At 39.7% G+C, this 25,584-nt stretch overlaps 1 protein-coding gene across 2 annotated transcripts in view; it reads left to right on the top strand.

Moving 5' to 3' along the window:
• The window catches only part of fat4 (FAT atypical cadherin 4), a 363,521-nt gene that overhangs the window by 162,653 nt on the left and 175,284 nt on the right, over positions 1-25,584 (top strand). For both annotated transcript variants that reach the window (XM_073042814.1, XM_073042815.1), the window contains exon 3: positions 11,196-11,327. In XM_073042814.1, the coding sequence (XP_072898915.1) occupies positions 11,196-11,327 (132 nt within the window). The remainder of the gene's footprint in view (positions 1-11,195; positions 11,328-25,584) is intronic.

The following is a 25,584-nucleotide window of genomic DNA, read 5'->3' as shown; positions in this document are numbered from 1 at the left end:
ACTGCCACACTCTATACTTTCTAGGTAGTTGTGTCTGGTTGATGCTGGCCTCATTTATGTGAACAAAGGGTTAGAGGATAAATTTTTTGTTCAGTAATCCATACATTTACTTTTTAGTTGGTTCAGTTCATTGTAGTGTTACCTTTCTCTAAGCTAGCAGCTCTTAAATTGAAGCTTACAAGATCTTAAGGGGCCTTGATGGGGATAGAAGGGGAGAGGATGTTTCCCTTTGTGTCAGAATCTAGAACTAGGCAATAGTGTTTAAAATGTTTAAGACTGACCTAATATGAATTTTCCTTTTGTTTTCAGATGGTTGTCAGTCTTTGGAACTCTCTTCCTCAAAGGGTGGTGGAAGCAGAGTCTGAATACTTTCAAGCATTGCCAGATCAATTCCTTAAAGAAGTAGGTGAAAGGTTATGGTGATTAGACTGAGGTTACAGTCAGAAGAGTTATGATAGAGAAGTTCAAGGATTCAAATAATTTGCCCCTGCTCCTAATCTGTAGGTTTTCATGTAAATTAGACAGAAAATATTAGACATTGCTCATCTAAATTAATACAACTAATTTCTTTTGCAGTAATAAAACTGTGTTTTCTGCCTGATTGCACGGTATTCACCCATTTAGTAAACCAGAGGATTAATTCAGTTTGTATTTGAAGGTATTTATTGATGTTTGCTAAAGCGAGAGTCAACTAACAGGAATGCTTAATTTCACAAAAATATAAATATTTTAAACTTATCTAATTTTGTTAATTTTATTGTTTTCCACTGTTTCTAGTTATGGTCAAGTTAAATTGATGTTGGTAGCATAGCTTCTCAGTCATAGAATAAATTTCAGCTGTTCAGAACATTGTAATCATGTTAAAAATTCACACACTGAGCTAAATTATGAATGATCAAATGTACTATCAAACCTTACTGCTGTCAAAATGAGACATTATCTGTAGTACTGAGCAAACTCTCTCACACACACACACACACACACACACACACACACACACACACACACACACACACACACACACACACACACACACACACACACACACACACACACACACACACACACAATACTTTTGCACAGTACTGCACCTGGGGTTTATTTCTTACAAGAAGAATTGCTTTTACTTATGAGTGAATGATTCTGAGGGAATCCTCTTTATGCCTGATGACAGAATTACTTGAATGAATGTGATACATAAAGGTTTTATTAATTTATTAATGTATTTTGTTTGTGTTCCACTATCTTTGCTAATAGAGATGGGGAAATACCAAAATGGCTAAATATGTTTTGTTGTATTCTGGCAAATGATTTGCAGCTGTACACAGTATTGTGTTTGTGATTTTCAGTGTTTCACAAACAAGCAAAAATTAAATTCACATACTTTCTGATGATGCCCCTGTAGCAACCCTTGTCTGACGGCTGTTACATTTTAAATTTTACTAGATTTCCACTGATATATATTCCCAGAATTTTATAAGCAAAGGTATTTCATCTACACTGCCCAGGTTACCTGTAAGGCTAAAGTTGATTTCTGGACCTAAGACATATATTAGTGACTTTTCAAACAGAAATAATGACCAAGTTTTACTGAGGGTGATTGTTTTGGTTTTTCCATATAAAAACAATCACTAATACATCTGTGTAAAAGTGTGAGAGAGAAATAGTTTATATCTCTCTTATTTGCTTATATCTCTCTGCTTATATTTGTCCTTTGGAATAGACAGCCGAATCACACACTTGACCCACCAAGCCTTGGAGTCCTTAGAAAAATATCACTATAAATCTTTAATGTAATTCTTCAATATAGCACATAAACAGTTCAATAAGTCATGGATGTCATGAGAGGTGGAAAACCAAAATATTCATTGTTTTTGTATAAGAAAAAATTAAAATTAAAATCTAATGTATAAAACAACCAGCATTAACAGTACCGTGATACTCAATTTGAAATTCCTTTTGTCAGAATAGCAGCACAGCTTAATAGTTTAACGACATAGTTTTTATTTCTTTATTGTATATTTACATAAAATTTGTACTACCTTATGTTTGGAAGATGGATGTGTGTTTATTATAAAGCTGTAAAAATCCATGGATTCTGAGTGAATTATCTTCACTCACAACATTGGTCCTATTTTCACTTTCTCTGGACATCAGAGAAAAATGCTTCAGTTCAAACAAAATTGTCCACATTTGAACCTTGTCCTCTTAGTTACATCAATATTCCATATATCTTGTTTTCTAATTTATGTATACTTATTAAGCTAGCCGCATGTGAACTGAAATATATGCTATGTCACAGTACCAATGTAAGACACACATGTCATTTGATCCAGTATATAAATCCCTAAGACAGAATACATTTTCAAGATTTTATTTAGCTTGTTAGCCATCAACATCTGTACCAATTGTGATCAAAATCATTATGAGAAATTTCCATTTGTTTAATCTTGATTGGTACCTGCTTCAGAATTATTCCTGGAGAGAATTGCTGTTATGAAATTACTAATAACGATATCTGACAGAGTATACTCTTGTATACAGAGTATACAAGGGCTGCCTCAACACAGTAACAAGTTAATGAAAGATTTTTTTCACAATCATCATCTCTTTTGTTTGACTTATTTATTTAAGGGAGATATATTTCTAAAAATATTATTTTCACTTGATTACTATTAATGTTCTGAAAAAAATTGTTTCCTGGGGACAGAAATATTTTCATTAATCAAAATTTGGCCATGCTGAAGCGCTATTTTCTGTTTGATGTTTTGAAAATAAGACTGATCTAGCCACATTTCATAATGTGCATTTATCCTCTTCAAATGTGTTAGCCAGGAGTGGATGGAGCTTGGATTGAACACTGTCCTTTCACCAGTAGGCCCGAGTCTGAACAAAGCCTGGACTGATAGGTAAAAGTTTCAACAGTCCACTGGTTGCAGGGGTTCTGTGAGTAATGGATTTGGGCATAGACACACAGATAAAAGACAAGCTTTTCTTTGGCACTCATTAGCACATTCACTCAGTGAGGCCACGTGATGGATAGATCAGGACATGGGAAAAAGAACTGTCATATTGGGCGAGTGGAGGGCCTTTGTAAGTTTGGAAATTAGATGCATTTTTAAGCAAGGAAATTGAGTTTTACCCTTCATTTAATTGTTATGCTGCTCCTGACAAGACAGATTAGTGCTGGCACTAAGTGAACAAATGGAAAAAAAATTTAAATTACGATAAGATGTATTAGCATAAAAGCATTCACTTGGCATCACATAATATGTGCTGTGCAGTGGAAGAGATTGTAATTCCTAAGTTTGAAATGCTTGGGTGGCAAGGAATAGGTATGCTTTCATGATTCATTGTATGGTGCGTTCCTAACTGCTGCCAGATGGAACATTTACAGATTCCTAGGAGTTCACCCTGTGGAAAGGAGCCCATAGATAACTGTGATATTATGACATTACCATGTTATGTGGCTGAATACAGTTAAATTTACGTTTCAGAGGGACATTGGCATAATCCCAGTGGAATTATGGTTTTACCAGCAATTTGCAGAACCCCTACAGAATCTCTAGGTCTATAATTTTACTGAGAAGGTTATTCTATAATATGTTCCCCGTCACTGTTGACACAGGAAGGTAAAATGAGGTTTACAATGCAGTACATCTTGCTTACATGCGGTATTAAAATCATGCTATAACAAGAATCACATTCTGAAAAGGGTTTTTTTTTGATAATGAGAGACCTACACTTAATGTGCAGTATATCTGAAAATAGTGTGCAGCAGCAACTGTTAAAACGATGGACAAATACAGGAAGTGTGGCATTTCTTGATGTGTGGTTTGGGGATAGAAGAATGTAGCAAACATTAAAATGCCACCCAGAGGTAGAATAGTGAAGGGGAATGGACCATGAAAACAAAACAATATTCAAGGTCAAAAGGTACAACATATTGCAGAAAAATGGTGTCTGGTTTGCAGATCTATTACTAATAAAATATAATTGTTATGTGTCCTACTGTGGCACAGCATGGGAGTACATTTTTATTGACAGATCCAAATACTGAGCAGCCATTGTCCCTTTCCATCTGAGTTCAGCAGCCTTCACCCATTTGTTTGTAATATCAGCTCCCATTGAACCATTTATCAAGACAGCAGTAAGGTGATTAAAATTTAATGACAGTAGGGTTGTAATCTCATAAATTATGTTCAGTTCATACAGGAGCTACAGTTCAGAATTATTTCATTAGCTGTAAGGAATTGTGGAAAACAGCACATGTCGTAGAATTGTTTTCTTACCAAATATGAATTTATACAATAAGGAAATAATACAATATTATTATGAAATCATATATAGGTGCAACTGTGATGCAATGTTGGTATCATAAGAAGAAATCACTAAGCAATATTTATCAATCTGTGTGAATTAATGGGTACGAATATTGTATTATTTATGTGGCTGAACACCATGCAATCCTTTCAATGAAGAATTGACATTCACATCAAGCGCCCAAATAATCAAAGAATGTACTATATTAAGGCTTTTCTTTTTCTTTGTTCAGCATCTTAGATTTTGTGGTGGTGCCTGGATATTGTAAGAATATATCTTCATGATACTTGAAAGTAAGAGTCTGTAAAACAGTGAAAAATGCAAAGGTCCAAAGGGCAACCAAGAAACAAGTCTGTGGCAGGATTTCTCCAAACAGATGCTGCTCAAACCACTGCGATGCTCCAGCAGTTTGATTTTTGCTCCAGATTTCAATATCCTCAGATTCCTGAGTCTCCACAAAACAATCCTTTGCCTTCTATTATGTAATGGAAAGTATAAAAGCGTCTGAGAAATTGTACATCTGTTCACATGAGCAGTAGTGGTTTGTAAGCATGAATTACCAACTATTCAAGACCGCAACCACCACATTTTCCTTGCGTGCTAGTTTACTGTTAAATGCAACTCTCAGAAGCATTTCTTCACAATGACTAGCAACACACACAAAATGCTGGTGGAACGCAGCAGGCCAGGCAGCATCTATAGGGAGAAGTGCTGTCGACGTTTCGGGCCGAGACCCTTCTTCAGGACTAACTAAAAGGAAAGATAGTAAGAGATTTGAAAGTAGGAGGGGGAGGGGAAAATGCGAACTGATAGGAGAAGACTGGAGGGGGTGGGGTGAAGCTGAGAGCCAGACAGGTGATTGGCAAAAGGAATACAGAGCTAGAGAAGGGAAAGGATCATGGGATGGGAGGCCTAGAGAGAAAGAAAGGGGGAGGGGAGCACCAGAGGGAGATGGAGAACAGGCAGAGTGATGGGCAGAGAGAGAAAAAAAACCTAAATATATCAGGGATGGGGTAAGAAGGGGAGGGGCATTAACGGAAGTTAGAGAAGTCAATGTTCATGCCATCAGGTTGGAGGCTACCCAGCTGGTATATAAGGTGTTGTTCCTCCAACCTCAGTGTGGCTTCATCTTGACAGTAGAGGAGGCCACGGATAGACATATCAGAATAGGAATGGGACATGGAATTAAAATGTGTGGCCACTGGGAGATCCTGCTTTCTCTGGCGGACACTACGCTCATCCTTTTTCTTTACAAAATAAGAAGCCCACCCTTCCTGGTGAGGTTGATGGATGGATGAATCCTAAGGCCCATGCCTCTTTGATGTATTCTTCCATGGCCACTGTTCCAGGATGAGTCAGGGAAAAGAATTGGCCCAAGGAGGACTAGTACCGAGTAAGAGGTCAGTAGTGATTTGTATGGCTGGTGTGGAGGCCCAGAGTTGGCAGTCTTTCTAATGAACATGTCAAGAAGGTCAGCATATTCTGCTGGAATGCCAGACAGGACCACACTAGCAGTTGACACAGGAGGGGATTCACGAACAGTGGCTTAAGCTGGACCCAGACAGGTAGATAGACATGCCAGACCCCACTCTTGGAGTGCCTTTAGGGACTAATCAATCCATGGGTTGGGTCAGGATAAACGAGGAAGGTCAAACGCCAGCAGCTGTTCAGGAGAATCAACCAGATAGGAGAGCTGTTCAGTATGGTTCCTTCTAGCACAAGTTGAGAGCTTCTGTGGAAAGGTGGATCTTACCTGCGCCATCTTTCAAAAGAAAATATTGACGTTAAGGCTTGGATGATGGGAATCCATGGGGTTCCCAGCTGCCCCAGAGTTGGTAAATGCCTGATGCTCATGTGTCTGAGACCCCCATGACAAGGAAACTCGGAGCATTACACAATTAGGGACAAATATTTGCAGGCAGAACCGACCCATCAGAACTCACCTTCCCGCTGATGGGTATCCTCTTTACAGGGCGCTTAGGATATGAAGCTTGGAAGTGTCCTGGATTGCCATAATAGAAGCAGGAACCTGCTCTCCAACACTGACCCTGCACTGAGATAGGTGTATGCATCCCACCTACATAGGTTCCTCCACAAACTGTGTACTGGGTGGTGTGGGAGAGGTTATCTAAGCAGTGGCTTGGGGTTTTCGTTCTCTGCGCCACTTGGTTGCCTGGTTGTCAGTTCAAATCAGTAGATTAAATGGGTCATTAAGGCTGTCTTGCTCATCATGCACTACAATCTTGTGCTAGACCCCTCTGCTTAGTCCCCGCTGGAAGGCAATAATAAGGGTTCTCTCATTCCACTCCCTCTCCACTGCAAACTTGTGGAACTTTACCGCTTAGTCCTTCACCGTCTCTCTATATTAGCACTGGTCCAGGAAAGGTGGGCAGTCTCCTGCCCCCATACTAGAACAAAATTTCTCTTGAACTTGACAAAAAAAATTTAAATGACTGTGCTGCAGGGGATCCATGTTCACATAAACCGTTAACTGTTGAACAGGCTGAGTAGGGGTCCATCTAAGAGATTCACCATGTATGGCAGTTTACAAGCATCATCACCAAACTGACCAGGCTAAGTTTAGAAAGTCAGCTCACACTGGGTAATAAAACTCCTGCAGCCATCAGGGTCACCGGAGTATTTGTCTGGAGGAGGAAAACTCAATTTTGGTCCAGATGTAGTTATGAGAGTTGGGGCCTTAGTGGCTGAGGTTGATGAGGCTTTTGAAGAGTAGGATCTGAGAGATGCTGAGAATGGAACTCGAATGGATAAAGGCTGATGAATTGTGGCAGCAACAGCGGTAGTGGCTGTCACCTGATTCTGGCTGTTGGTAGTAAGTTGCTGAACCATGACGGTGAGAGCAGCAGTCAATGCCACCCTGATTCCGCTGTCTGTGGTGAGTTGCCAGACTTGCTGTAAGGGTTGACACCTATTGTTCTAGCTGGGACTGGGCTTACCTTTCTGAAAGTTGCCGTCACATTTCTTAAGACAATGTCAGTCAACCCAGCCTCTACTGAATTTAGTTTCTTCTCCACAAACTTTGGTCTGTATTGGCTTATTATTCTGAGAGTATCTGTCACACTGCTTGAGTCACTTCTCCCAACAGAGGCTCAACCAAATGTAACTTCTCTCCTACCTGGTCAATGAAGATCAGGGCCAAGCTCAGCCGTTCTTTTTCTGCTGGGTCCATTTTCTTTGGGCTAATAGGGATGTGTGGTTATGGATCAAGTGCCTGGAGAGTGGATCAGCAGTTCACTGACTTTTAATAGGAACTGAGCAGAAATAAAAGAAAAAAAAATCCTGGACCAACAGAACCATTAATTTGAACTTTCAAATTAAAGCTAATGCCGATGCAGCAGCTCGGCAGTCGTAGCTTAATACTTATTAAGCACTGCTCCTTAACAGCTTCAGTCTAAATAGTAGTGTTCTTTCTTGGAACAAAGACAGTGATACGCAGTCTGCTTTAGGTCAAGTCTTGGCAAGACTGAAATGAGAGGAAGGGAATTAAATAATTAGCTGGATGCATTAATAATACTGTCTTTGATCAATTCATCAACGATGTGGTTATGTTTTTATAGTTTTAGCTTTATTTGTCATATGTACATCAAAACAGAGTGAAATGCATTGTTTTAGTCAAATTAAATCAGTGAGGATTGTGCTGAGCAGCCCACAAGTGTCATCATGCTTCCAGTGCTTGAAACTTAATCAAATCATAGCAAAGGCAAAGTATAATATACACTACTGTATCACACTCTCACTTAGTTTCTATAATATGGATTCATGAATATTGGACTATCCATATGCACGAGGGAGCCTACCCAGTGGTAGAGCATTTCCTAAAGCACTGGATCAACAGCAACTGTTCAACCTCTTACTAATCCTACCTATGACCATATCCTAAAGGAATGATTTGACAGTTGGCTGGCTGGCTCATCATCTTTTTATCGCCATAATGTCTGATGTTCTGTCAAAGGAAGACAAAGTTTGTTCAGTTTAGCCATAGCTGAACAATTTTTCCAGTTGTGTAACCTTTCAAAATTTATAAATATTTACCGGGTTCACTTTATAATAAAAATGCAGCAATCAGCTTTCCTATGGTTTCCAAGTTCACTGTTTGTTTGGCTTTTGGGCTGAACTAATTTAAATTTAACTTGGCTGGGAAAGCTTAAGTTGTAAAACACATAGGATTTATAATACATTAAGTGGAATATTTAGAAAGAGCATAACTAAATCAATCTGGCAAACTTCTGATCTCAATTTTATTAGCAGTTGGATGAATGCTCGTCTTATGCTTGGTTATAGAAGTGCATTTTATTCCTGCTTGGTGGTCTTTGATGTTGGAACATTTCTTAGCCTCATGGGAAAAGCTTTGTGTCAAAGTATTGTCAGGATGGAAAGAAGACAGCTGCTGCTTCTATGATAATCATGAAGAAAGGAATTTGCTTTGTTTTGAAGACTAGGTTTCCATAAGTTTGACAGATTTGCTGTGATACATGAAAGCAGAAAAACGAGCTAATGCCAATCATCTTTGTTTAGGTTTTGACTTTGCTGTGTCCATTTATCTTCCAATGTCTGTAAATAAAAAGGCGTCAGAAAAATATAGTTGTTTAGATTCTAAGATTGGGTTTAGCATTGTATGGGAATTTATTAAAATCATTCTTGTAGAATAGTCAAGGTCTTCAAATGTCACAACAACTTGAATAAATAATAGAATGATACTTGGTGGCAAAGTCTAAATATATCTGAGGTAACCTCATGCACTGATGTACCATGAAATTTCATGGTAACTGGCTTTACAATATATTTCTGAAGATTCAGTTAAAAGCTGGAATCTTGGAGTAGATTATTAAATTTCAAGTTAAAACTGGGCACATTATGTAACATTTGGTTTCAAATTAACATTTCATCTTTCTGCATTTTTAATGCTGCTTTACAGCTTATGATCCACCCAGTAGCAATTGGCATTTTACAGCAATCTAACTTCTGGCTGATAGACTGACACAATATATTGAATGTTTCTCTTCAATGTTTTGGATAAAAAGTGAAATGACTTTCTGGTTTCTAACAGCTGTTGGGATTGCAACTAGATGTGAATTGAGCCAAGCAGGCTGAGCCAAGCTTCTAATAGGTGTGAGATCAGATCTCTCCACTGTCTTCAAACTTTCACAGATTATAATGCTGTAAGAAGTTCAGAACATGAGTAGTCCATTCAGTTACACAGCTGTTATAAAAATATATTCTTAGGGTCCAACAGAGCATAATTTTGTCTCCTTTCTGCCATTTTGCGACAAATGTGAAGTTAGAGACATTCAAAGTTCAAAGTAAATGTATGATCAGACTACATATACTGTATGTCATCATATACAACCCTGAGATTTATGTGAAATATCACACCAATAGGGCGGACAATCAGTGTAAAAATACAAAGAAAGAAAAAAGGGAAATATTATTATTATTAATAATAATAAAATAAGCAACAAATATCAAGAACATTAGATGAGGAAGCCTTGAAAATGAGTCCATAGTTTGTGGGTACAGTTCCGTGATGGGGAACAAGTGAAGTTATCCCCTCTGATTTAGGATCCTGATAGCTGAGGGGTAATAACTGTTCCTAAACCTGGCAGCAGTGAGGACACATGACCTGGGTGAAGGGAGTCCCCGATGATGGATGCTGCTTTCCTGTGACAATACTATGTGTAGATGGATTGGGCTTCCACTATGTTTTGTAGGCTTTTCTGTTCCAGGACATTGGTGTTTCCGTACCTGGCCATGATGCAGCCAGTCAATATACTCCACACCACACATGTATAGAAGTTAGTCAAAGTTATAGATGTCATTCTGAAGCTTCTCAAATTCCTAAAGAAGTAGAGGTGCTACTGTGCTCTCCTTGTAATTGCACTTATGTGCTGGGCCCGAGACAGGTCCTCTGAAATTATAACACCAAGGAATTATAAATTGTTGACCCTCTCCACTTCTGATCCCCCAATGAGAACTGGCTTATGGAGCTTTGGTTTCCTTCTCCTGAAGTCAATAATCATCTCCTTGGTCTTGTTGGCATTGAGCAAGAGGTTGTGTTGTTGCACCTTTCAGCCAGATTTTCAGTCTCCTTCCTACATGCTGATTCATCACCACCTCTGAGTCAGCCTACATTAGTGGTGTTGTCAGCAAACTTCAATATGGCATTGGAGTTGTGCTTAGCCCACACAGTCATAAGTGTAAAGTGACTAGAGCAGGGGGCTAAGCACACAGCCTTGTGGTGAACCTGTGCTGATGGAGATTGCAGAGAAGATTCATCTAAGCTTTGTGTCAAATGTCACATTCAGGATATTATGAAGGACCTTTGTGATCTGCTTCATGCTATATAGCCCTTGTCTGCTGTGCTGAAAGTAAAATTGCAATTGTTGGCCTGATAGCTCAGTTCATACCCCATCTACTCAGAAATTTCTGTTACTGCATTTTCTAGTAAAGCCTCTCTGACCCTTTAGCCATCAGAGTGACTTGTCAATTTAATGGAATGAAGGGCAACTGTGGAATATAAGGCAGTATTCAGCTTGCAGCTTATTTTAAACTGTTAATTTTTATTACATAGCCATCTCACCTTGGATTTGAAAGAATTGTTTTAAGTCAAATGCTTTACAAACAGTTTTTCTCTTTGATATTCCATTCTGCGCCATTACTGTATTTTATATACATTTCAGTTTCTCCATATTTTACAAGTAATATGCTCCATGACACTGTGGCCCTTGGATGAATTTACTTTTATGATCTGGACACAGAAGTGGCATGTTTTGAGAGCTGCAGTTTGAACTGATTAGAACTTAAATATGCCCTCATCTCCAACTGTTTGTTAATTGGTTTATTTGATTTTTCAGGTGGAAATAACTCTTCAGGATATCAATGACAACCCTCCTTTGTTTCCAACTGATGCACTGGATCTCATCATTGAAGAAAACATTGGGGATGGATTTAGAATATTGCAACTGTCAGCTACAGATGCAGATGAGGTAGGTACTGTAACTCTTGATATAAGATCTGATTTTAATAAACTATTTTAATTCATGCTTTTCATTCTTGTTTCTCATCTTCTATATTTTCTCTTTAAATGCTTGGTAAAGGGTTGAGAATCAGTCTTTCTTTAAGGATGAAAAAGGTCCTTTGACATTGTTAGCTTTATGATGGGTCAACTTCAGCTACATATAGCCAGTTGAAGGTATAGTGAGAGTGGCCATCATGGTAGGTGATATGATGCCCTTGTAGGGAAAAATCAAAAGGAGATACCATACATCACTCAGGAGATTGAGCAAACATGGGAAGATAATTTGTTATCCCTCATTTTTGTGCAATTTGGGCAGGACTCTACTCAAGACAAGGAGAGGGTGAGTGAGGGGAAGAAGAGAGTGAAAGATCATCCTTGCCAACACCTAAAAGTATTGTGTGATACTTTTCCATGCAAGCACAATGGATTAAAGAAGCTGCCATTTTATTTCTTCCCTTCTCACCAAGAATACCTAAAGACTTCCACCAGGTGCAAAAGTGGTTCATATGTACTTCCTCCAGTTTAGTGTACTGCATATGGTGTTCGCATCACAGTCTACTCTACTTGGGGAAAAATGTAACACAGGTTGGGTGACTATTTGGTCTGTAGGTGTGTTGTCCAGCTTCCAGTTGCCTTTCATTCCACTCCTACTCAGATCTATCTACTCACACCAGTCCATTGAAGTGCAAGGTATGCTTGAGGCGTAGCACTTTTAACTTCAGTCTAGACAAATTGCAGCTTCCAAGATTCAACACAGAACTTGTTAATTTCAGAACCAGAAGCGGAATCAGGTTTATTATTACTGCCATATATTGCAAGATTTGTTGTTTTGGGGCAGCAGTACAGTGCACAACATAAAAACACTAATAAAAATACAGTAAATAAATCGTGCAATAGAGGAATAATGACGTGGCATTCATGGTTCAAGGGTCATTAAGAAGTATGATGGTGTAGAGGAAGATGCTGTTCCAAAAACATTGAGTGTTCATCCTCAAGCTGCTGTACCTCCTGTCTGATTGTAGTAATGAGTCGAGGGTATGTTCCGGATGTCGAGGATCCTTAATGGCAAATGCTCCCTTCTTGAGGCTCTGCCTTTTTAAGATGGTAGGGAGGGTAGTGCCCATGATAGGCTGAGTCTCCAATGCTCTGCAGCCTCTTTTGATTCTGCACAATGTAGCCTCCTTAGAAGTAGTATGCTGTCCACTGTACATATGTAGTTTTTGCTGATATATCAAATTTTCTCAAGCCCCTAGTGAAGTATAAACACAAGTATGCCTTCTGCCTTCTTCGTGATTGCATTCATGTGTTGGGCCCAAGATTGGTCCTCAACATCCAGCAACTTGAAACTACTCACCCTTTCCACCATTGACTCTTCAATAATGACTAGTGTTCCATTTCATTTTCTGAAGTCCACAATTAATTCCTTGGTTTTGCTGACATTGAATGCATTATTGTTGTTGCAGCATCACTCAGCCAACCAGCCTGTCTCACTCCTGTATTCCTCCTTGTTGCCATCTGGCATTCTGCCAATAACAGTGGTTTAATTGGCAAATTTGGGAATGGCATTTAAGCTGTGCCCAATCACACATTTTTGAATGCAGGGAAAGTAGAACAGTGGGCTGTGTAAGCATCCTTAAGGTGCACCTGTGTTGATTGTCTGACTGTGGTCTCCTGGTGAGAAAGTCAAGGATTCAGTTGCAGAGAGAGGTTTTGAAATTTGTTCATTAGTACTGAAGGGATGATGCTGAATGCCGAGCTGTAATCAATGAACAGCATCCTGATATAAGTATTGCTGTTGTCCAGGTGATCCAAGGCCAAGTGGAGAATCAATGAGATTGCATCCACAGTAGACCTGTTATGATGGTAGGCAAATTTTAGCAGGTCCAGGTCCTGGCTTAGGCAGGAGTTAATTCTTGCCATGACCAACCTCTCAAAGCATTTCATCACAATGAGTAGTCTCTTTAAAGAAGGTATTCTTATCCTAAAAGAATTGTCCAATGAATGTGGAAATTTAAGTTGCATTGTTATGAAGCTGTTGCTTTGTATGTGCATAGTGGTAATGATTCTCTTTCTGCATCTTTAGTAGAAAATTCAGAATAACATTTTCTACAAAGGTTAAATGATAAGATTGGAACTAGTTATTTTGGAGCAGAAACAAGGCAGAATAAACAAAAACAAAAAAAAATTGGTGCAAAACTGATATAATTCGGAATAACAGGTAACATCTCCAAATGATGTCTGTTTTATATTGACAATCATGAAGTGATCATCTTTCTAAAAGATATTATGATAGGAGTTGATGTGTCTTGCTCTTTGGGTTTTAGCTCTTGCAAGCCTTCTAGTTTTATTCCTGAGATGTCTTGTGATCAATCTATGTTTGCATTAATTCCACTACTGTTGTTGTTAAGGGACCAGTCTTTTGCCTTCCTGAACAAATGTTAGCAAATGGTGGTACACTCTGCATGGGATTGTTCAGGGTGGGGTGGGGGGTATGTCACTGCAATTTATCCTGAAATAAATAACCTACCTTAGGCTTATTTAACCAGCTTCCCTTATTTACTATTCACTTTCAGTCAAATTAACTGGTTCAGTTCTGTGAAAATAGTTAAAATTGCAAGGCTAGAAAGAATCCCAATTGTTAAAGAGCATAGCTTAAAGAACTGTGCTCTGTCTGTTATCTATGGAAGAGAAAATGGATTTTGGCTATCTTGGAAAAGTCAGAGAGGATAGGAAGGAAATGCTGCCTTTCATTTTGAATTCCTAAAAGTCTTGCTTCTCTTTCCTCAGCAAGACAAAAATAAAGGGCTTATGTAGTAATTGCCCTCACTTTCCAAAGCTACTTATGTAGCTGGTGCTCATTATGAACGGAATAAAACAACAAAATCTAAGCTAAAACATTAAAATGTACAGTAAATACAAAGAAATTCATCATCCAGATTTATCATTTTGTGTACAATAACAAACAAATATTGTTAGCAATCATGAATTGCCTGGCATGTTTATATGGTGCGCTAGTTAAGAAAATGTTGTGATACTTTAGTTAAATCTCTCCTATTATTACAACACCAGAAAAGCCACACGATGCCAGATTCATGTTTCCTATTCTATTTTCCATACAAGTTAGGAATAGAACTTATTTTGAGAGATTTGCTGGAAGGTTAAGGTGGTGAGCAGACCAATAGGCCGTTGGCTACAATTCCTGCAGAGTCTGGAAGGAGACATCTAAGGAAATACGAAATAGGAAAATGATGCAGCAATTAGAAAATAAGGATAGAAACTTTGAAATTTTGCCTTTGTTTGAAAAGGAAACAATAAACTGTTGGTCAATAAGAATGGAAATACAGATAGACAATGAATGCACAAATATGTCATCAGTAGTCTGTCTCAGGCTACACAACAAATGATATGGAGAGGAATGGAGTTGGTGACTGGGAAACAGAGTTTTAGACTGGGAACAAGAAAAAAGGTGGATGTCCTTCCTGGATTCAGTTAAAAGAAGTTCCTCCTAATCTATTTCTGGATGTTAAACGAGCAGTGAAAATTTAGACAAAGTGAAGGTGGAAAGAGAGTATAAAAATGTTTCTTTATAGCCTAGTTTGTGTCAAATAAAACTTATCAGCAACTATCCACCTCACTGTCTCTCTGTTTCTGACATAAAAGTAATTTATTAATGTTGGTGCAGTCACTGTCGATCCAATCACATTCAGTAAGTTGAGTTCTCATTTCTGCCAAAGTACATGATGTCATTTAATCTTCAAAGCATTTAGATTCCTGATTAGAAGTGTAATCTTTGCTAACATTATTAATAAATGGTAGTTTTTGAACATTTCAAAATTATTGTTAGTTTACTTCAAATCGCCGATTAAACATCCTTAACCTTTCACCTAACACCCTCAACTCCTTCATTAAACCACACAATCTCACTTTACTCTTCAACATCTCTGGAAAACAATCTTAATGGCCAGGCTTAATTTCTTCTCTTGTAATAATGTAAGAGGCTTTCTTCTACATCAAAGAAACTTATCCATAAAAATGAACTGTTGATGAGTGACATCTTGTAAATTGACCTAAGTACATCTAAATTATATTGCTATTTGTTATTACAACTATCAACTACAAGGTAGCTAAATCAAATATTTTTGGACATTCATCCCATTGTGCTAGGTGCCTAGGTATCATATTCATCATATTTCAATTGCTTTTAAATTCTGCTCAGATTAAACGGTATGAAGCCAAGTTCAGTAATTGTTGTTTCCTCCCATTTACATGGAATGGATCTTCCAGCAAAACCTAAGCCTGCAATTTCCATCAATATATCTCTTTTAGTGAAGCATAACATCCTAGAGTACTTCACAGAAGCAGTATCAATCAAAATAGGCACCAAACAAACTGAGATATGAGGTCAGATTTTATTTAAACAGTCAGAGGTGGATTTGAAGCATGCTTTTATGGCAAAAAGACTGGCAGAGAAGAAATACATGGGTCATTAATATTAAGAAACATAAAATCATGTGAACTACATTATGTACTGGCAAGCTGTTTCAGTACAATTACTATCCTGTCCTTTAACTAACCATGTGGTAAATTACCCAGGTATGTTCTGTATGCAAAAGCAGCATAAATCCAATTCAGTACTGTTGATAACACCTTGCTTATAGATGATAGCCTGGTCCAACTTTATTATGGTTTAAACATGGATCAAAGAGCTGAGTTACAGAGGTGTGGTAAGAGTAGCTGCCCGTGACATTAAAGCAATACTTGGTGAAGAATGGCAAGAAGGATTCCTGATAAAAGCAATATTAATGGGCATCAAGGGAAGAACACTGCAACAGCTCCAACGGTTTTGGTTGTTCAACATCAGTTCATTCAACCCCAGCATATCACTTTTGGAATTCCTCAGAGTATTGGTCCATGCTGGATCATTTTTACATGCATCATCATCAACCTCCTTTCCATCATGTCAGAAGTGAAGATACGTGCTGATAGTTGCACAATTTTCAACCTTATCCAGTAGATGAACTAATCTATGTCTACCTGCAGTAAGATATACTGTAGACAATTTAGGCCTGGCCAATTAGTGGGAAGTAAATACTTGTACCACAAAGGTGTCAATCAAAGACTTTCTACCTTTGATTTTTTTTTGTAATTTATTTTTTTATTAAAGTTCATCATCAAACAAACATTTCCAAAAGATGTATTTCAGACATTGTACATATATATCATATAATCATATATGTCACAAATCTCCACATATTTAATGCCATTACCATCAACAAGATCCCCCCCCCATAAAATCAGTGGGCTGCAATTAGTGTGAGGGACCATTCATTGGTGACGCAACGTGAGTTGTAAGAGGAACTCCCGTGCCTTCAGCTCTTTTCGGCAGTTGCAATCAGCACAATGTTGGAGTGGCCAGGCTTTGACTCAGCAGGATTAGGCAAGCACAGATGGAGATTCTAAATATGTAAGTTTCTAGTAAGTTATTTTTTCCATTGATACGTATCTAGTCCGCTGACAATGGGTCCTGATATTTTGATATGTTCCTTGCACGAGGTGTAGGAACTCTAGGGGACCTCCGGTCTCCTTGATAACTACACATCTGCATGAAGTGTACCGAGCTGCATCTCCTTAGAGATTGTGTTAAGGAATTGGAGCTTCTTCTCAATGACCCTCTGTTCATAAGGGAGAATTAGGATGTGATTGAGAGGAGCTGCAAGGAGGTACCTAGGTGACTGTCAGGAAAGGAAAGGAAATAGACAGCTATTCTAAAGGGGGAGAGTGAGCACTCTGAAGTTGTGGTACATATTGGTAGCAAAAGGGAGGTGGTCTTGAAAAGAGAACATAGAGAGTTAGAAAGCTGACAAGCAGGACCTCCAGGGTAGTAACCTCTGTCTGTGCCATGTACCAGTAAGGATAAGAATAGGATGATGTGGCAAACAAATGCATGGCTGAACAATTGGTGCAGAGGTCAAGGTTTTAGATTTCTGGATCATTGTGATCTCTTCCGGGGAAGGTATGCCATGTACAAAAAAAGGACCGATGTCCTTGTGGCAGGTTTGCTAAGTCCTCAAAGATATTGACAGCCAGGAACTTGAAATTGTTCTGTGTCTTCACTTCTGATCCCTCTATTAGGATTAGTTCGTGGTCCCTTGTCTTACTCTTTCTGAAGTGCACGATCAGCTCTGGTCTTACTGATGTTGAGTGCAAGGTTATTGCTGTGACACCACTCCACTAGCTGGTATATCTCGCTTTTGTACTCCCTCTCATCTCCATTTGAGATTCTGCCAACAGTGGTTGTATCATCAGCAAATTTATAGATGGCATTTGAGCTATGCCTTGCCACGCTGTCATAGGTACAGAGAAAGTAGAGCAGTGGGCTAAGCACATATCCCTGAGGTGTCCCAGTGCAGATCATCAGCAAGGAGGAGGTGTTACTTACAGTCTGCATAGATTGTGGTCTTTCGGTTAGGAAGTCAAGGATCCAATTGCAGAGGGAGGGACAGACGCCCAGGTTGTGTAGCTTTTTGATCAGGACTGAAGGAATTATGGTTTTAAAAGCTGAGCTATAGTCAATGAACAACAATCTGACATAGGTGTTTCTATTGTCTAAGTGATTTAAGGCTGTGTGAAAAGCCATTAAGATTGCATCTGCCTTTGACCTATTGTGGCCATAGACAAGTTGCAGTGGGTCCAGGTCCTTGCTGAGGCAGGTGTTGATTCTAGCCATGACCAAACTCTCAAAGCATCTCATCACCAAAGATACGAGTGCTACTGGACAATAGTTGTTAAGACAGCTCACCCAACTATTCTTGGGCACTAGTATAATTGTTGCGTTTTTGAAGCATGTGGGAACTTCCGACCGTAGCAGTGAGCGGTTAAAAATGTTGTAGTGTGTAGTGAGTCTGTGAGGAAGGACAAGCAGATTATAGGGTAAGAATAGCAGTCAATGGGATGAGGTTCAGAATCAAAAATGGTGATGAATACAGAACTGAGGGTGTTTTATTTGAATAAATGCAATATATGAAATAAGGTAGATGATCTCGTAGTGCAGTTAAACATGGCAGGTATGACATTGTAGGCTTCTCTGAATCATGACTGATAGAAGTTGGGATTGAGCATCCAGGGATACACATTGTATCGAAGGACAGGCAGGTAGGCAGAGAGTGTGGGATGCTCTGTTGGTGAAAGAAAAATGAAATCAAATCCAAAGAACAAGGTGACAGGATCAGAAGATGTAGAATCCTTATTGGTAAAGTTAAGAAACCTCAGAGGTAAAAAGACCTTGATGGGAGTTATATACAGGCCTCTGAACAGTAGCCAGGATGTGGGCTACAAATTACAAAGGGAGATAAAAAAGGCATGTCAAAAGGGCATTGTTGCAATAATCATGAGGGATTTCAATATGTAGGTCAGTTGGGAAAATCACATTGGTGCTGGATCCCAAGAGGGGGAATTTGTAGAATGCCGATGAGAAAGCTTTTTAGAGCAGCTTGTGGTTGGGCTCACTAGGGGAATGGCAATTTTGGATTGGGTATTATGTTATGACCTAGATTTGATTAGAGTACTTAAGGTAAAGGAACCCCTAGGTGATCACGATATGATAGAATCCATCCTACAGTTTGAGAAGGTGAAGCTAAAATCAGATGTATCAGTATTGCATTGCAGTAAAAGGAATTACAAAGGCATGAGAAAGGAACTGGCCAAAGCTAATGAGCAGCATGACCCCAGAGCAACTAAAGTTACCAAGGGAAATTTGAAAGGCACAGGAATGATGCATCCCAAAGAAGAAGAAGCATTCTAACAGTAGGATCAGAGCTGACAAGCGAAATCATAAAAGCAAAAGAAAAGGCATAAAATATTGCAGAAATTAATGGGAAGGGGGAGGATTAGTATTTTTTTAAAAACCAACAAAAGGCAACTAAAAAGAAAAAAGATGAAATATGAAGGCAAGCTAGCCAAAAATACAAAAATGGATACAAAAATGTGGAATGTGACAATGTCAGGGAGCAGAAGTGAATGCATTGCCATTACTGAAGAGAAGGTGCTTGGGAAGTGGTAAGTCTAAATATTTATAGATAACTCACTTGGACTAGATGGAGTAAACCCCAGCGTTCTGAACGAGGTAGCTGAAAAGATTGCTGAGGCATTAGTAATGATTTTTAAGGATCAGAAGGCTTTAAACAAGGTGTTGCACATGAGGCTATTTAACAAATTAACAAATTGGTATTGCAGGAAAGGTAAGAGTATCAATAGAAGATTGACTGACTGACAAGTGGAAAAGAGTGGGAATAAAGGGGCCTTTTTCTGGTTAACATTACCAGAAAAAATGATATAGTTTAGGAAGGCAATTTATCATTAACCTTCTCTTAAGTAATTGGGGATGGGCAATAAATGTTTTCCATATGCCATGTCTACACAAAATCTGACAAGTGAATAAGAAAAATGGTCTTCATACCCCATTTTCCTGTAAATTCGGTGTGTATGAAGTCTTAGTGATGTTCACTAAGTGTATGCTGCTTCTAAAACCATCCTTCAAATTCTCTCTGTGGACAACTGACGGAAATATATCCTGTGAATAAAAGCAGATTAAATGCCGTTAACAAGGAAAGTTTATACAGGTCCAGCTGCTTATAAATTTTGGAAGGGAGTTCCAGAGGTTAGAGTTGAGGCTGCTAATTGGAATATTGTGAGCATTTAATTTTGAATGTCAAAGGGACAGAACTGAAAAGGCATAGGGATCTCCAAGTGTTGCTTTTGGAGAGTTACTTGGAATGGTTACATGTGGAGTTTAGCAACAGATTTAAAAAAGCGAGTGATGCCAATTGGGACTTTCTGTGGAGCTTGAGATCGTGTGGGTAATTAGGTACTTGGCAAGTGCTACTATAAAGGAGTTAAGTTTAGGCTGAGTAGACTTTGTGGAAGGGGCCATTATTGGAATGAGACAGAGTTCAAGTGAGGAACTGAGGTTTTGGCTCAAGAAGTTTCAGGGAGGAGGCAGAGGCTAGGTCGAGTTTTCAGTTAAGTTTCTCATTTTTTCTTTATTAATGCTGAGCTAGATAAGAAAGAATAGACCCCAGGTCACTGGTGTGCTCCTTGTACAAGAGATTGGGAGATCTGGAAGATCTCCAATGTCCTTGATGCTACATATGTGAGAAGTGCCTCTTTGTACAGCTCCTTTCAGACCATGTTAAGGAACTGGAGCTGGATGACCTTAACTCATTCTGGAGAATGAGAAGGTGATAGACAAGAGTTACAGGGAGGTCGTAACACTTAAGTTGAAGGAGGCAGGTGGCTGGGTTACTTGGGAAGGGAAAGGGAATAGGCCGATAGTTCAGAGCACCAATGGCCGCTCCACTCAATAACAAGTATACTGCTTTGAATACTGTGGAAAGACTAACTTACCAGGGTGAAAGCTGGAGTGACCAGTTTTCTGGCATTTAGTCTGTTTCTGTGGCTTAGAAGGGAAGAGGACAAAAGAAGAAAGCAGTGATGACAAAGGATTCAATAGTTAGGAGGAATTGACAGGAGAATTTGTGGATGTGAAAAAGGACTCCCAGATGGTATGTTGTCTCCCAGATACCAGGGTCTGTGACATCTCAAATCAGATGTACAGCATTCTCAAGGTGGGAGGTGAATTATCAGAAGTCACGGTACATATTGGTACTGATGATATAGGTAGGAAAAGGATGGGAGTTTGATGAGAGAATATAGAGATATAGAGAATATAGGACCTCAAAGGTATTAATCTCCAGATTATTACCTGTGCCTCATGCCAGTAACGGTAAACATAGAGTAATTTGACAAATGGATGTGTGGCTAAGGAATTGGTGTGGGGGTAGATCATTGGGATCACTTATATGGAAGGTATGACACCTGATCTCAAGGGGAACCAATATCCTTGGGAGTTACCTCGAGGTCAGGAGTTTGCCTGAGCTGTTGGGGCGGGTTTAAACTAGTTTGGCAGGGGGATGGGAACCAGTCATAGCTTTGAGTATGGGGCTGTTGCTGTAAAGGTAGATGCAGCAAGTAGAGAGGTTTTTAGGCAGTGGATAGGGCATAATTGCGGTCAGTAGGGTGGTTTGAGATGGGTTAATTTTAATTCAAGAAGTATAAGGAACAAAGGTGATGAACATAGAGCATGAGTCAGCACAAAGAACTATGGCATTGTGGCCATTCCAGGGACTTGGCTGCCACAAGGCAGGAATGGCTGCTGGATGTTGCAGTGTGTAGATGTTTCAAAAGGGGGACAGAGAGGGCTGTAAAGAGGAGAGGAATAGCATTATTAATCAGGGACAGAATCAGAGTTGCAGAAAGGGAGGATGTTGTGAAGGAATCATCTCCTGAGTCAATGTGGATGGAAGTCAGAAACAGGAAGGTCGCAGTCACTCTGTTCAGAGAATTCCATAGACCACTGCCCCCCAATAGCAGCAGAGACCCAAAGCTGCAGATTGGGAGGCAAATTTTGGAAAGGTGCAAAAATAATAGGGTTGCTGGTATGGGTGACTTCAACTTCCCTAGTATTGATTGGAACCCCTTAGTGCAAACAGTTTAGATGGGGTGGTATTCATTAAGTGTGTTCAGGAAGGATTCCTGACACAATATGTAGACAGGCCAGCTAGAGGAGAGGCCATACCAGATCTGGTACTAGTCAGTGAATCTGGTCAGTTGACTGATTTCTTGGTGGGTAAGCATTTTGGAGACAGTGATCACAACTCCTGGACCTTTACCATAGCCTTGTATAGGGATAAGAGCCAGTGGTATGTGTAAGTATTTAATTGGGGGAGGGAATTATGATGCTGTGAGACAGAAACTTGGAAACATAGATTGCAAACAGATATACAGTACTTGGGGAAATGGACAACTGAAATGTGGAGGATGTTTAGCGAGTACTTAAGACCATAAGATATAGCAGCAGAAATAGGCTGTTTGGCCCATCTAGACTGCTCCACTATTCAGTCATGGCCTGATCCTATTCTTCCATTCATCCCCACTCCCCTGCCTTCTCCCCATACCCTTTGTTGCCCTGGCTAATCAAGAAACTATCTATCTCTGCCTTAAATATACCCAATGGCTTGGCCTCCACAGCCGTTCGTGACAACAAATTCCACAGATTTACCACCCTTTGACTAAAGTAATTTCTCCGCATCTCTGTTCTAAATGGATGTCCTTCAATCCTGAAGTCTTGCCCTCTTGTCCTAGACTCCCCTACCATGGGAAATATCTAATCTGTTCAGGCCTTTTAACATTCAAAATGTTTCTATGAGATCCCCTCTCATTCTCCTGAACTCCAGGGAATACAGCCCAAGAGCTCCCAGACGTTCCTCATACAGTAACCCTTACATTCTTGGAAACATTCTCGTGAATCTTCTCTGAACCCTCTCCAATGTCACTATATCCTTTCTAAAATAAGGAGCCCTAAACTACACACAATACTCCCAAGTGTGGTCTCACGAGTGCCTTATAGAGCCTCAACATCGCATCCCTGCTCTTATATTCTTTACCTCTAGAAATGAATGCCTACATTGCATTCGCCGCCTTTGCCACCAACTCAACCTGGAAGCTAACCTTTAGGGTATCTTGCACAAGGACTCCCGTCCTTTTGCATCTCTGCATTTTGAATTCTCTCCCCATCTAAATAATAGTATGCCCGTTTACTTCTTCCTCCAAAGTGTATGACCATATACTTTCCAACATTGTATTTCATTTGCCACTTCTTTGCCCATTCCCCTAAACCATCTAAGTCTCTCTGCAGGCTCTCTGTTTCCTCAGCACTACCTGCTCCTCCACCTATCTTTGTATCATTGGCAAATTTAGCCACAGATCCATTAATCCCACAGTCCACGTCATTGACGTACGTTGTAAAAAGCAGCGGTCCCAACACCGACCCCTGTGAAACTCCACTGGTAACCGGCAGCCAGCCAGAATAGGATCCCTTTATTCTCACTCTCTGTTTTCTACCGATAGCCAATGCTCCACCAATCCTTGTCACATCCCTGTAATTCCATGGGCTCTTATCTTGCTAAGCAGTTTCATGTGCGGCACCTTGTCAAAGGCCTTCTGAAAGTCCAAGTACATCACATCTACTACATCTCCTTTGTCTACCCTGCTTGTAATTTCATCAAAAAATTGCAGTAGATTAGTCAAGCAGGATTTTCCTTTCAACAAACAAATGCTGGGTTTGGCCTGTCTTGTCATGTGCCTCCAGGTACTCAGTAATCTCATCCCTAACAATCGATTCCAACAACTTCCCAATCACTGATATCAGGCTAACAGGTCTATAGTTTCCTTTCTGCTGCCTCCCAACCTTCTTAAATAGCGGAGTAGCATTTGCAATTTTCCAGTCACCCGGTACAATGCCAGAATCTATCGATTCTTGAAATATCATTGTTAATGCCTCTGCGATCTCTCCAGCTACTTCCTTCAGAACTCAAGGGTGCATTCCATCAGGTCCAGGAGATTTATCCACCCTCAGACCTTTAAGCTTCCTGAGCACCTTCTCAGTCGTAATTTTCACTGCACATACTTCACTTCCCTGACACTCTTGAATGCCCAGTATACTGCAGATGTCTTCCACTGTGCAGATTGATGCAAAATACGCATTCAGTTCCTCTGTCATCTCTGCGTCTCTCATTACAATTTCTCCAGTGTCATTTTCTAGTGGTCCTATATCTACCCTCAACTCTCTTTTACCCTTTATATACTTAAAAAAGCTTTTAGTTTCTTCTTTGATATTAGTCGCCAGCTTCCTTTCATAATTCATCTTTTCCTTCCTAATGACCACCTTAGTTTCCTTCTGCAAGTTTTTAAAAGCTTCCCAATCCTCATCTTCCCACTAGCTTTGGCTTCCTTGTATGCCCTCTCTTGCTTTTACTTTAGCTCTGACTCCACTTGTCAGCCACGGTAGTGTCCTTCTACCATTCGAAAATTTCTTCTTATTTGGAATATATCTGTCTTGCACTTCCCTCATTTTTTGCAGAAATTCCAGCTATTGCTGCTCTGCTGCCCTTCTTGCTAGTGTCCTTCTCCAGTCTACTTTGGCCAGTTCCCCTCTCATGTCATTGTAATTTATTCCACTGAAATACCGACACATTGGGATTTAATTTCTCCTTCTGAAATTTCTAAGTGAACTCAATCATATTGTGATCACTATTCCCTAAGGGTTCCTTAACCTTAAGCTCTCTTATCACCTCTGGATCATTTACAACACCCAATCCAGCACAGCCGATCCCCTAGCGGACTCAACAACAAGCTGTTCTGAAAAGCTATCCTTTAGACGTTCTACAGATTCTCTCTCTTGAGGTTACGTATTGGCCTGGTTTTCCCAATCCACTTTCATATTAAAATCCCAAATGATAATCATGACATTGCCTTTCTGACACGCCTTTTCTATCTGTTGCTCTAATTTGTAATCCACATCCCGGCTGCTGTTTGGAGGCCTGTATACAACTGCCATTAGGGTCCTTTTATCCTTGCCATTTCTTATGAACCCATAGAGACTCTACACCTTCCAATCCTATGTCATCCCTTTCTAATCGTTTAATATTATTTCTTATACACAGGGCCACACCACCCCCTCTGATAAAACCTATCTTTCTGATACACCATATATCCTTGGAAGTTCAGTACCCAATGACAGCCATCCTTTAGCTAAGTTTCAGAGATGGCCACAACATCATATTTGCCAATCTGAAGCTGAATTTCAAGATCATCCAGTTTATTTCTTATGCTGCGTGCATTCAAATCCAGTATTTGTTGCTTTCTGTTTTAACTGTGCCACACCTCTATTGCTCTTGTAAATCATCCCACCGGCTGTGATCATGCCTCATCTCCTGCCTGTTCTTTCTATCATCTCTGCTGCACACTATCTTTGATTTATTTCTGTTTTCCCCTTCCTCAACTCTATCACTCCAGTTCCTATTCCCCTGCCAAATTAACTTAAACCCTCCCTAACAGCTCTATTAAACCTACCTGCTAGGATATTGGACCCCTTGCATGGGATCCTGGGTAAGTTTGTCCCTTGAGGCAGGGAAAGGATGGCAGGGTGAAGGAACGATCTAGTCAAGAGGAAGAAGGAAACATACTTAGTGTTTACAAAGCAAGGATCAGACAGGACTAGAAAATAACAAGGTATCCAAGAAGGAGCTGGACTTAGGGTAATTAGAAGGGAGCATGAGAAGACTTTGGCGAGTGGGGTTGAGGAAAACCCAAGGCATCCCACACTTATG

This window comes from Hemitrygon akajei, chromosome 4 (assembly GCF_048418815.1).
Source record: "Hemitrygon akajei chromosome 4, sHemAka1.3, whole genome shotgun sequence".
NCBI lineage: Eukaryota > Metazoa > Chordata > Chondrichthyes > Myliobatiformes > Dasyatidae > Hemitrygon > Hemitrygon akajei.
This window is presented reverse-complemented; position numbering and strand designations above follow the sequence as displayed.